Source organism: Melospiza georgiana, chromosome 19, assembly GCF_028018845.1.
Source record: "Melospiza georgiana isolate bMelGeo1 chromosome 19, bMelGeo1.pri, whole genome shotgun sequence".
NCBI lineage: Eukaryota > Metazoa > Chordata > Aves > Passeriformes > Passerellidae > Melospiza > Melospiza georgiana.
In genome coordinates, this window is record NC_080448.1 from 3,521,732 (window position 1) to 3,534,682 (window position 12,951).

Below are 12,951 nucleotides of genomic sequence, written 5' to 3' on the forward strand. Positions count from 1 at the left end.
CATAAATGTGCTGAGAACAATGGAGGTCACTCAATTCACCCTGTTTGGGGGGGTCTTTGCATCCTCCCTGTCCCCCCAAGTCACAGGGAGGAGAGAGGGAGGCAGGAACCAGAGTGCTTGTCAGCCCTCCTGCTGAGTTTGTATTCCATTTCCAGCACAGCTGGAAACTGTCTCAAAAAGACTCATTTGAGAGATACTTTCTTCAATTTTGTTACTTAGGGGTCTGTAGTTACCTACACAGGTAATGACTCCTGTAGAGCCAAAACTTATCACAGGAATTCAAGTCACCTGAAACTACTTGTGAATTAGTGTTTCACAAACTATGGCACGTGGTCGGCCTTCTAGTTCTAGCTGGGTATCAACCAATAATTAAATCATTTAAAAAAAAATAAACTCTGTCTCACAGACATACTACCCTAAACTCAAGCCTTTTGCTAATTTGCAAGAACTGTGCCAGTGATTTAGTAAGTTCACTAAAGCAAAATCTAGATCTTCTTCTTGAATGTGCTGAAAAATTAACAAAACTCCCTTTTGGATGAGTGACGAATTGGATCTTCAGATCCTTATTTTTAAAATATTTTGTGTTTGAAGGGGATTGTCTATCTAGAGTGGATAGTGAGATACCTGGGTGGGACATCTCAAACTGAGTAACACAGAAAACACATAGTAAAATAATACAGCAAACTCCTTCAGAGTGCAGAGAAATAACAGGGAATCACTGCCAGGATCTCTAGGATTTGCCTCAGGAAACCATAATGGAAGGATCAGCAATATTTAAGCTCAAGTATTCATGTGAGGGGTTGCATGAGAAGAGCAAAACTTCCAACTGTGAAACTCTGCCTTGTCCTTGAGTGATCAGGAGCTGCAGGAGTGCCTGTGCTCTCCCCAAAACAGGGCAGAACTGCCCAGGTGACACTTGGCAGCTCTCATTTGGAATTATTCTGTGCTGCAACCTGGTGGGACTGAGCCAAGCTTGACAAACAGGAGCACAGGAAGATTTCTTACCCTCAACATGGGCCTGAACGGATCTGTCAACTGTGAAGAAGAAATGACAGCTTGGTTACACGCCTGTCACTCAAACAATTGCTCTAATTAACAAATCTGTATTGCTTCATTAAGAGACTAAATTAAAATGTTAGAATTTTACTTTCAAATGAAGCCCTTTTGGATAATAATTAGTCCTGAGCCTCCATCTCCATGCTGTCCCCTCCCCCTGGCTGTGGCACCTGAGTGGTGATGGCAGCTCCAGCAGGCTCACACAGAGCTCTGGCCCCTGCCAGCAGCAGCAATTTGTTGATTTAATGCTGCAGAAATGGCTGGTTAACTGCACTGATGGAGGCACAGATCTGTCCTTTGGGCAAACTCCTGCTCTCATCTTTCAGAGCTCCTCAGCTCATGGCAAGGCTGGGTAATGGACAGGGCTCGATCCCACAGAGGGGCTGGGATGGGGTGTGAGCCATGCCCTGCACAGCAGCACTGTGCCAGGGCTCAGTCCCAGGGCTGGGATGGGGTGTGAGCCATGCCCTGCACACCAGCACTGTGCCAGGGCTCAGTCCCAGGGCTGGGATGGGGTGTGAGCCATGCCCTGCACACCAGCACCGTGCCACCCACCAGCCAAGGTCATGGCCTTGTGCCTCACTGCTCCCCAAGCTGTTCTCTGCCATAAATGGGCTTTGCCTTAATTATCAGCACACTGAAACAGATGTTGGTAAACAGGGCCCATAAAAAACCCAATTTTCTCATTTTTATTTTTGATGTGGCCTGTTAGGGGGTTTTTTTTGGAGTAGATTATTTTCTTATTCCCCTTTTTTTGCTCATATTTCATCAATAAATGCTGGGAAATAATTCAATTTATTGGGTACTGCTCATTTGTTTTGGATTTTCTGTTTTGAAATGCAATACTAAGGGAGATTTATAGGTGCAGAAGGTACTTAGCAGACGCAGTGATGGCACAATGCATCATCTTGAAATAATCGAAACTCACTCCCAGTTGAAAGGGAACATAAAGCTAAATGACTTCCTGATGGGAGGTTCTGGTTATCTCTGCACTTAGACAAACAAACAGAAATGTGGTTCCTCTTGGTGTAAAGCTCAGCCTCAGCTCAGCAACCCAAGGTACTGGAACTCAGCCCAACACAAAGACAGCAGCTCTGGAGGTTCAGCCGTGCCCCAACTCAGAATTTTAGGGAGAGCTCCTCAATGCTTTTGTCTGAGAGTTCTGCTAAAAATATTTGAGTGTGAAGTTCCTCATGGAAATAATGGCCATCAATTCAAACACACCAACAACCCTTGGGCAGAGGGACAAAGTGCTGAGGCAATAAATGCTGCTCACATCCCCTGAAACTCAGAAATCCAGAGGCACCAAGTGATCAATAAAGTGCATCCGTATTTCACTGGGGCAATCAATGCTACAGTAACCCAGGGAATAGCTGTCATTACCCACATTAAAAACAATTACAGAGTGCAAACACAAATCTTGGGGAGGTTTGTACATTTCCTACGTTGAGTTGGACTTTTATGCCTTTACCCCTGGGCCTGGGGGGAGAGCTGCCAGCAAGGACAGAGCTCTGCCAGTGCACAGGGGTGTTTTAAATGTTCCCAGAGAATTTCTGCAGCTCTCCCTGATGAAACAGCTCAAACAGCTTTGGTTTAAAGGGTGTTAATTTGGACTTTCTAAAGATGGCAGCTCTAGCATTCAAGGTTTTCAGGAGGAACAGATTTACTTGAGAAAAAGAAAGCAGTTTTTACAGACCCGTGGATCCTTCTGTAGAAGGGTATGTGGGACCGTTCCAGGTCTGGCTGCAACATCAATAGGATTGGAAGTCTGGAAATTCCACAAGGAGAGACAACATTAATGAGCTGCACACCAGTAACAATGCCTACAAGCAACAGAATGTGCAAAACAATAGTTCTTTATCATTACATTGTCTAAGCAATAGAGATAAACTTTTTATAAAGGAAAGGAGAACCATTATAATCCACTCAGGAATATGAGTGTTATCATCTCCAAATCCACACTTTGATTATCCACCAACTTCCCATTAGTTTAATCAAAACCACTGAGGGAACAGTGACTGTTTAAACTGGAAAATCTTCTAATGTGAAAAACCTGATTAGGAGCACATTTATGACACAGCATCAAAAGCAGCATGTGGAGGACACAGAGCCTGCTCTGCTGATTATCAGTGATGCACTCAGCACACAGAGCAACACTGCACCAGGACCTCAACTCCATCCACAGGGACTGCCACAATATGGGCATCAGGAAAACATCCACTTGCAAAAAATTAAAGACCTTCTCATTATTTGGATGTTAATAGTCAGTTAATAAAATGCAGTTTGGTGGGGGGGGGAAAAACCCAAACAAAAAAAAAAAAAAAAACAACAAAAAAAAAACAACCCAACACCCCTACATTTAGACAGAGCTTGTTCCTATGTCAAAATGAAGAAAATAGAAATCAGCTCCAGCATAACTGACAATTAAGTAAGAGAGTTGTTAACAGTCTGATTACCATACAGACAAGAATCTCACTAATGAACTGCAATTTACATATTCAGTCATTAGAGTGGATGGGCCAATTTAAGGAAGAAGGTGTCTCCTCTGCAGAAATTCCACTCCTGATTTCAGTCTAGCTGCAAAGACTACAGACTGACTTCTTCCCACTGATAAATAAAGAGTGACTCCATAAAAACAAAAGAGAAAAGCCCTGAACTTGCCACATTTCTCTACCCCAGTTATCACCCATGAGGACAGCCAAATCAGTGCTCTGCACTGTGCTGGAGCTGGGAGGTAATTATGGAAATGAGTAAACAAGAATGAGCACCATTTCTTAAAATCCTGATTATTACATGACCTTTCATTAATGCACACTATCTCAGAACTAATTATATTGCTTCTAAAGTTAACCATGCCTTTATATAAATAATTAAAAAGAAATGTTTGTAGATATATCTGAATCTAATGAGAAATAACTTCTCTTTGTGGTAAATCTGGAAAAAAAAGAATTGTCCCCTGTGGAATGAAGCTGTAAATCAGAGCTCAGCCTTTCCAGAATGTGAACCCCTTGCTAAGCCCAGCCCTGCCCTGAGCAGTCCCAGGTAATTCCTGCCTTACCTTGGGTTGGAAAGCTCCTTGCAGCGAGCCAAAGGGGCCGGTGGGAGGGATCATGGGAGGAATACCTGATACAGCTGGAGGATAGGAGTGAAACAGCTGCAACAGAAAGAGAAGAACATCAATGCTGGGTCACCAGCAGCACAGGCAGCTGAGGAGGACACAGAGAGCATTCCTGCAGAATAGTAGGAAAATGTTACATGGAGAAAACTGAGAAGCATTGAAGTGATCTCGTTGCAACAATGTTAGTTAAAGCAGTCGATGGGATGTTCACAGATGTCATGAGGTTTAGAGCTTAAAAGCAGTTCCAAAATCAGACAGCCAGCAACCTGTACCTGCCTCGGGCCAGCACAGCATAAGGGAGACATTTGTTCCTCAATTATTAATTTTTAAATTGGAGAGAGGTTTTAAATGGTTTCAGTCTGTGACTTGTTTCAAGAGAAAAGGAAGAATCCTGAGCAGAATGAGGCTCAGAAATCTCCTGTTTAAGTGGAAAAACCCTTACGAGTTCTAAGGATATTGTATCATTAAAACTCCATTAGTAGGTTGGGATTTTAATGGTATCTGTAGGAAATGAGGAAAATATGCACAATTCTTACTTCATTAGTCTGTCTGAGAGGATATCCTGCCACATCTAATATTAGCAGACAGACAATCTGATTTGTTAAAGATTAGTATTTAAACAAAATGTTAAGGCAGAACCTCCCAGAAATGGATGGGAGTTTTTTGTAAAGAGAGAATGCTCAGCACAAAAATGTGCCCACCTCCACTGACCTCCCTGAGCCCAGGGCTCTGTCCTAAGGGAATTTGGGAACAAATGAGATGCTGCTCTGTGCTAATGCAGACAAGGGAAATAAGCAGGTTTCCCTTAATTTGTTTATTATTAAACAAATAAATTGTTCCCTGTGAGGGTGGGCAGGCCCTGGCACAGGGTGCCCGGAGCAGCTGTGGCTGCCCCTGGATCCCTGGCAGTGCCCAAGGCCAGGCTGGATCGGGCTTGGAGCAGCCTGGGATAGAGGAAGGCATCCCTGCCATGGCAGGGGTGGAAGAGATGGTTTTTAACATCCCTTCCAGCCCAACCCACTCTGTGATTCCATGATAAACCATCACATCCCAATCTGCCCATCTCTGTGCTCTGCTGGTGAACCTTTGGCTCTTGTTCTGACAAAAAACTCTCCCAGTTCCATGAAAATGCTGCTAGCACACACCAAACTGCTTCCTGGTGGGAGTTAGGGATTCAAAACATCACACTCCAAACCCATTTTTGGTGTGAAACCTCTGGATCTCAGAGGGGATGGATCTAGGAGGGATGGATCTGGGAGGGGATGGGTTTAGGAAGGGATGGATCTAGGAGGGGATGGGTTTAGGAAGGGATAGATCTAGGAGGGGATGGATCTAGGAGGGGATGGATCTCAGAGGGGATGGATCTCAGAGGGGATGGATCTCAGAGGGGATAGATCTAGGAGGGGATGGATCAGGAGGGGATGGATCTCAGAGGGGATGGATCTCAGAGGGGATAGATCTAGGAGGGGATGGATCAGGAGGAGATGGATCTAGGAGGGGATGGATCTCAGAGGGGATGGATCTAGGAGGGGATGGATCTAGGAGGGGATGGATCTCAGAGGGGATGGATCTAGGAGGGATGGATCTAGGAGAGGATGGATCTAGGAAGGGATAGAGCTAGGAGGGGATGGATCTCAGAGGGGATGGATCTCAGAGGGGATGGATCTAGGAAGGGATGGATCTAGGAGGGGATGGGTTTAGGAAGGGATGGATCTAAGAGGGGATGGATCTAGGAAGGGATAGATCTAGAAGGGGATGGATCTCAGAGGGGATGGATCTCAGAGGGGATGGGTCTAGGAGGGGATGGATCTCAGAAGGGATGGATCTCAGAGGGGATGGATCTAGGAAAGGATGGGTCTAGAAGGGGATGGCTCTTGGAAGGGATGGATCTAGGAGAGGATCCAGTTCCACTGGAATTGCCACCCTAAAACCTAACAGGGTTCTCTGGCTGACACCAATTCCCCTCTGACCACGGCTGAGCAAAGTCAAACTACTGTGTGCTACTTTTAAGATCAAAATAAATGAGTTAATGGCCAATTGAACAGAAGCAGGACTGGGCAAAGTCAAAGACTGGACATGAGGGGTGGGAAAACACTGAGCAAATCCCATCCCAGAGTAAAACAGTACCACAAAGTTGTGATGGATTTGGATATGCCAGGCACACACTTGTGCTTCTCTTCATAATTTTTCCTTCCACTAGCTTATCTTGCCATGCCATTTATCCATATTGTATTTACTGAAAGCTGAGAAAACATTTCAGAGGTATCAGAAGATTTTCTCAGTTTAAAAGGCTGGTATTGAGCCTCCGTTCCTGTTGCTGCTGTTGTTTTTAATTCTATTTAATTTGGACCTGCTCCATCCAATGGTGCAGAAAACATTTTGAGATTATTTGATACTGAACTGTAGACATTTGAGAAACCATTAAGAGACATTTGTCCTCATTTACAATAACTTTTAATGAGTAAAATGTGCTTGAAATTCTCCAGTGTCTTCTGTCTTTAATTCTCTGTGTAATGGACTAATTCTAAGTGATGGCAAAAGATGTAATACTTCATATTCTATTGGCTATGACTAATAATAAGGAATTCTTTCCTCAGTTTTATAACAAGTGGTAAGTTAATTAAATGTGACCTTTCCTCAAGGTCAGAATTATTAATAAAATATAAATAGTTTATCTCTGTGATTAATTTGTATCAGTTAAATTCCTCCAGCTTTCAGAATTCACATTTCATAGTCAAATGCTTCCTTCTTCCCAAGAATTCCTTCTTTTTTGAGCAGCAGTTTTCCCTTCTAGTTTTCCCCGGGGAAACATGCAGTGACCACCTTGGCCAGGTGTATGTGATGCCAAACTAGACCTGGCAGCAGCTGCAGGTGAAAGCAAAGCCTCACTGTGCTAAAAGAGAAGAAATAACACTGATTTAAAACTCAACATTAGCTTCTATGTGAGCTACACTCCCTGTTCTAAAGTAGATGGATTTTAAGTCTCAAACAGACCCTGTTCTACAAAGTTCACCCACACTCAGCTTTAAGGGATCTGAGCTCCAGGTGTGGATCTACAGTGGGAGCTCTTGTCCCTAGAACAGCTCTGTGGAAGTGCCACATTCTGACAGTATTTGTATTTCTCCTGCCCTGTGGGTGAGCCCCAAACCCAGCTAAGGGACAGCTCCCATTCCCTGTGCCCTGACCTGTCCCAGGGGAGGGACAGGGGACACCCAGCTGGGCTGGCCTGGCTCACTGGGCAGGCACCAAGGGACACCCAGCTGGGCTGGCTCACTGGCAGGGACCAAGGGACACCCAGCTGGCCTGGCTCACTGGGCAGGGATGAGGGGACACCCAGCTGGGCTGGCTCACTGGGCAGGCACCAAGGGACACCCAGCTGGCCTTGCTGGGGTCACAGACAGCCTGTTGCCCCAGTGCAGGCACCACAGCATCCCCTGGGAGCAGCTGTCCCACAGTGCTGATCAGGGGCAGCCCCTTCCCAAGGACAAACCTCTCCCCAGGGAAGGCAGGAGAGCCCAGGTCCCTGCCTTGCCCCAGCTCAGCTCCCTGGCTGAGGGAGCACAGCATGGAGCTCTCCTGACCTTACAGGGGTGAGGCCATAACCTTTGCAATCCAGGTAGCTCCCAGATTTCTGAGATTATTGGACTGAATGTGAACAGCAGATACAGCTGGAGACTTCTGCAATGCATCCTATTCTACACTGCCAACTTCTGTGCTTGATTTGTCTAAAATCCATGCACTATCTCCCTATTCTGTGTTCCTGCTGAGATCCACAGGCCACACTGATCAATCTCCTGGAGCCCTGTGAAGCTCAGCAAATCAGAGTGCAATGAACACTGGTGCAGGTGAGCAGCAGTGCCCTCTGGAGTGGAGGTGGCAATGTCTGCCCAGTGTTCCTGGAGCTGTGAGCCTGCAAACACTGAGTCCCAGCTCCTCAAATGAAGGGCCAGACATGGAGAGGACTGTTCAGGGGCAGGACAGGCTGTGAGCAGGCCATGTGTTTAATCCAGACATTGTCTTAACCAGTTTTTTTTGCCCAGTTCCACTTCTAAGCAAAACCAACACATAAAGCCAAATGCTCTGCAGATTTCTGAGTGCTGATGCAGTACTCCTTCTCTCATCAAAATATTGCTCTTGGATTAAGAAACTCTTGCCAGACACCTGCCTCTGCCAATAGGATGAAGAAAATACAACCCAGGGTTCAGCAGCAAACCAATCAGTGGATTCAAATCCTTAGCAGCAGAAGCTTTACATAAAACTGGAATTTTAAAAATCAGTTCATCTCACTAAGTAACATTTTTGGTAGCTTAGGTAAACACATCTAGTGCATAGCTGGATTCATGTTGCTGTCATCACACAGAGCTTTCAAAACATAACAAGCCCAGTGGATCAGATGAGCCTTTGAAATCTGAATAAGACGACAGGTTTTCAGATTTTATCAAACAAAATATGATAGATTGGGAAAACTATTAGATTATCTATCCCTGAAGGATTTGTCTGATAGTTTGTCAGTTCATTTTAAGTTCCTTAGCAAAAATATCAGCCCAAGGGTTTGTGGCGCAAGTGAAACACTGTGATGGAATCACTGCTCTCTCCTGAACCATGGAACAGTCAGCCCTTCTGTCTCATCTTTTCACATCAAACCTGGATCCAAATGGTGTGTGAGCAAGAGATCTTTTGATTGGAAAAGCTGATACTGCATCTTTATCAGAAACAAGCACCATGAATGCAAGCCTTCAAAAGCCAAAGCAACCAAGGGCGGTAATGGTAAATCCTGGAGTGATGATTAGGGAGAGATTTGACACTGTGCCATTGATTGAGTGGTGATCCCAACCCACCACAGAAAAGCAGTGAAGTCAGTTGGAAACAGAGCAATAAAACTCACACTGTGACGGTAGAAGGGGTCAACTTTTGTAGGATATTTGTCAAACTGCAAAGGGATCAAAGCACAAACTAGTTACTTTATATTTCCTTGCTTTACTTCTGTTGGCAAAATAGAAGACAACTTCTCTATTATTTGGCAACCAACAGAGAGGAAAAAAAGATGCAGAAAATTAGTTTCCAATGAAATTGTTTGGGTTTTTTTCTTTCTTCAAAGTAAATCAAGATCTTTTCAGGACAGGACAAAGGAGGAGCAAACACTCTCGGCAGGACTGGCCAGAGCCTCATCCCTTGGTCCTGTGCTGCCACCTGAACCTCACACTGTGACAGAGGGACAGCCCTGCCTCTCCTGCCCAGACACCCCTGGGCAGCACAGGAGCCCTTCCCCACAACCTGGCAAATTCTCCACAATACTTTTGTAACAAAGAATAGAGTTGTGCTCTACTTATCCTCACATTTCTGCCTGGGGTACGCACCATGGGCGGTGCTGGCGTCGGCATGATGGCAGTGGGAGGGATGGCGTGGGGGAAGGGCGTGAAGGTGTGCTGGTGGGTGTGTTGGTGTGTGTGCTGGTGCTGGTGCTGGTGCTGGTGGAACTCTGTCCTCAGGTAGGGCGGCGGGCCCAGCGAGGCGCCGCGGTCGGCGCTCTGCGAGGCCAGGAACCGCGTGTTCAGCTCCTGCCGCAGGAGGTCTTGCTCTGAAACACAGAAGCACAGAGGGACAGTGTTTATGGGCTTGGAAATGAACTTGGAGATCACAGAGTCCAACCTGGGACCCAATAGCAGCCTGGCACCCAGACTGACCGGTCCGGCCTTTTGTCTCTGCCCGGTCACACGTAGGATGGCCTTGGGACAGCCCGCGCTCCAAAGGACGAGTCTGCACTCTTCACATTTTCAGTCCTCAATATTGTTTCTTATCTCTTATCTACAAAGTTTTCTCCCAGCCTGACAGAGGGCTGACAGCAAGGCAGCCAAGGGCACTCTGACCTCCCACTGGGAGATCGTCTATTTTTATATTAAAAACTACGTATATCATATTTACCTTTACCTTCCAATACCTTTTACCCTTATTAACAAGTGCACATTTAACATGAACCAACCCCAAAGTGCCAACATCACCACAGAAAATGGATGACAAGAAGAAGAAAGAAGGACAAGACACACCCTGATTCCTCCATCTTGTCTCCTACAACCCCTCTGTACCAAAATCCCAAAACCTGTATTTTCACACTGTGAATAATTAATTCTTACACCTCTTATCCCCAAGTGATTCTCTTGTGCTCATACAGGTGGCACATCCCGTGTGGGGTCAAAATCCAACCACCAAGCACTTCTGGCAACATTCCAGGACTTCCGAGCCCCCCAAGGGTTATTTCAGCAACTCTGGACATCTGGAGTGATGTGCTGAGTTCCCACACCACACCATGGCACTGAGTGCCACATCCAGTCCTTTTATAACACCTGCAGGGACAGAGACTCCACCACCTCCCTGGGCAGCCCCTTCCTATGCCCAATCACCCTTTCTGTGTGAAGATTTTTTTCCTGATGTCCAGCCTAAACTTCCCCTGGTGCAGCTGAGGGCTGGGTGCTCTCATCCTGTCGCTGTTCCCTGGGAGCAGAGCCTGAACCCCCCTGGCTGCACCCTCCTGTCAGGGCCTTGCAGAGAGTGATGAGGTCTGCCCTGAGCCTCCTCCTCTCCAGGATAAACACCCCCAGCTCCCTCAGCCCCTCCTCATAGGATTTGTGTTCCAGACCCCTCACCAGCCTTGCTGCCCTTCTCTGGACATGCTCCAGCCCCTCCATGTCCTTCCTAAATTCGGGGGCCCAAACTGGACACAGCACTTGAGGTGTGGCCTCACCAGTGCTGAGTGCAGGGGAAAACTAACAATAAAACAATAAAACAATAAAACAACTCCCCCAAGCTCTGGGGCTTTTCCAGGCCTTGTGCCACTTCCTTTGCTGTCTGTGGATAATCATGACACAGTACAGGGTAAGAAAGCCCCCTCGGGTCTTCCACCAGATCCCAAAGGCTTGAGACATTATGAAGTTTCCATTTCCTCTCTCACCAAGCCTGTTTTCCCATTTCTCTGAGCATTTATGGACATGGACACAGTCCTGAATAGGTGAGGGTGGACGAGCAAGCTGGAGTGAGCAAACAAGTGGCTGCTGCTTACAGGAGCATCCTGATGCATGGACACAAAATGACACTACACAAATGCTCCATTTTCTTCCCCTCAGTGACCTGGTCAGGCCCTGGCACAGGGTGCCCAGAGCAGCTGGGGCTGCCCCTGGAGCCCTGGCAGTGCCCAAGGCCAGGCTGGATGGGGCTTAGAGCAGCCTGGACCAGCAGAAGGCATTCCTGCCATGGCACTGGATGGGTTTTAAGGTCCCCCCAACCTAAACCTTCTGAACACACCTGAGCCCAGCACTGCTGTGAGCTTGGCCAGCACAGACCCTCTCTGAAGCCCCTCCTGTCTGCTAGGCACAGACCACAACTGCATAAAGACCTTTGCTGTGGGGGGCACAGATTCCAGGTGGGCACCTCGTGAACTCAGCTGTATTTCACTGTGGATTGTACAGAACAAACCAGGGAGAACCACAGCCTTCCCAAAGCAGTCACTCCTGGGGCAGAGGGCAAGTCCCTGGCTGTGCCTGGGTGTCTGCTTGGCATTGCCATCACTGTGTTCACAGTCAGTACAGCCTCTCCCCATCACAAGGCCCAAACCCCAAATTTGGGTATTCTGACCAAACCCAGAGCTGAGCTCAGAGCTGAACCCTCACGGCTCTCACCTGAGTAAGTGCTCCCAGCCGGGTGTCCTGGAACCTGCAGCGTCCCTGAGGTCAGCGGGGGTGGCGGGGGCAGAGCCGTGGGAGGGGCAAACATATTGGGGTGGTGTGGGTGTGCGGGGGGCTGCAGGGCCGGGGGGAAGCTGTGCAGGGGGCTGGGGCTGGCCAGGGACAGCGGGAACGGCGACGCCGACGGGTGGTGCGAGATGTGCGGGGGAGGCGCCTGGCTCTTGGCGGGGGTGCTGCTCCTGCTGCTGCTGTAAGGAGAGGAGGAGCTGTCAGGGCAGAGAACAGCCACACACACAGACACACCACACAACCTCAGCATGTCAAACACAGTGTTACAAAGCCCAGTTACCATTTCCAGTCCTACCCCTTCTCCAACACCTGTTCGCGGATCTTTTACTTCCTGTGGTCCCCACACACTGAGCTGTGCTCTCCTGTGCTGTATTGTCCCACAACAGCACAAAGGAGTAATCAGCCCTAGGCATTCATGACTTAATTATCAGGTCCTTTCTACATGACTGCTCCTGGTTCATGTTTTCAGGCAAATGAAGCTCAAAATTACTGCATTAATAAAATTTAATTTTTTAAAAAGTGAATTACTAAGATGAAAGACCGCAGAAAATGCAAAATGAAGTTGAGAAGGCAACAACAGATTTGTACCTATTGTACAGGTAATGTCCCTCTCTACCCCACAATAAAATGAGATAAGACGAGTCAACAAAAGAAGTATTTGTGATTACACTGGCTGCAAATTTTCAGGTTTCATTTCCTACTAATGAGTATTTAAAATACATTCATGGAAGGCTTAATTCTCCTTGTCTTTATTTCAAGTAACAACATGCTTCTACTGCAGTGACTTTTAAAGACAAGAAGTACCAGCTTGGTTAAAAATAAATCCAGGTCTTAAACACCTCCCAGTCTTTAGTCAAACCATGAAGCAACCACAGCGCTACTTCCCCAGGTCTTGAAGGTCACACCCGCCTGCTGGGAGCTCGATTTGGAGAATGGCAAACCAGCTTAGAGTAGGGGAAACCTGAGATCCCTGACTCACGGGGACATCACAGGTTCCTGTGCACATGGTGTTAAATCTCACTGCTCATCTCT

General features: G+C 47.0%; 1 protein-coding gene across 1 annotated transcript in view; it reads right to left on the reverse strand.

The window, feature by feature from the left end:
• AUTS2 (activator of transcription and developmental regulator AUTS2) overlaps positions 1 to 12,951 on the reverse strand; it is an 819,578-nt gene that overhangs the window by 16,300 nt on the left and 790,327 nt on the right. Inside the window, exons 9-14 of the mRNA XM_058037438.1 lie at positions 11,845 to 12,098; positions 9,532 to 9,752; positions 9,060 to 9,104; positions 4,115 to 4,210; positions 2,753 to 2,824; positions 1,006 to 1,035 (exon numbers count right to left, since the gene is read on the reverse strand). Coding sequence (XP_057893421.1) covers positions 1,006 to 1,035; positions 2,753 to 2,824; positions 4,115 to 4,210; positions 9,060 to 9,104; positions 9,532 to 9,752; positions 11,845 to 12,098 — 718 coding nt within the window. The remainder of the gene's footprint in view (positions 1 to 1,005; positions 1,036 to 2,752; positions 2,825 to 4,114; positions 4,211 to 9,059; positions 9,105 to 9,531; positions 9,753 to 11,844; positions 12,099 to 12,951) is intronic.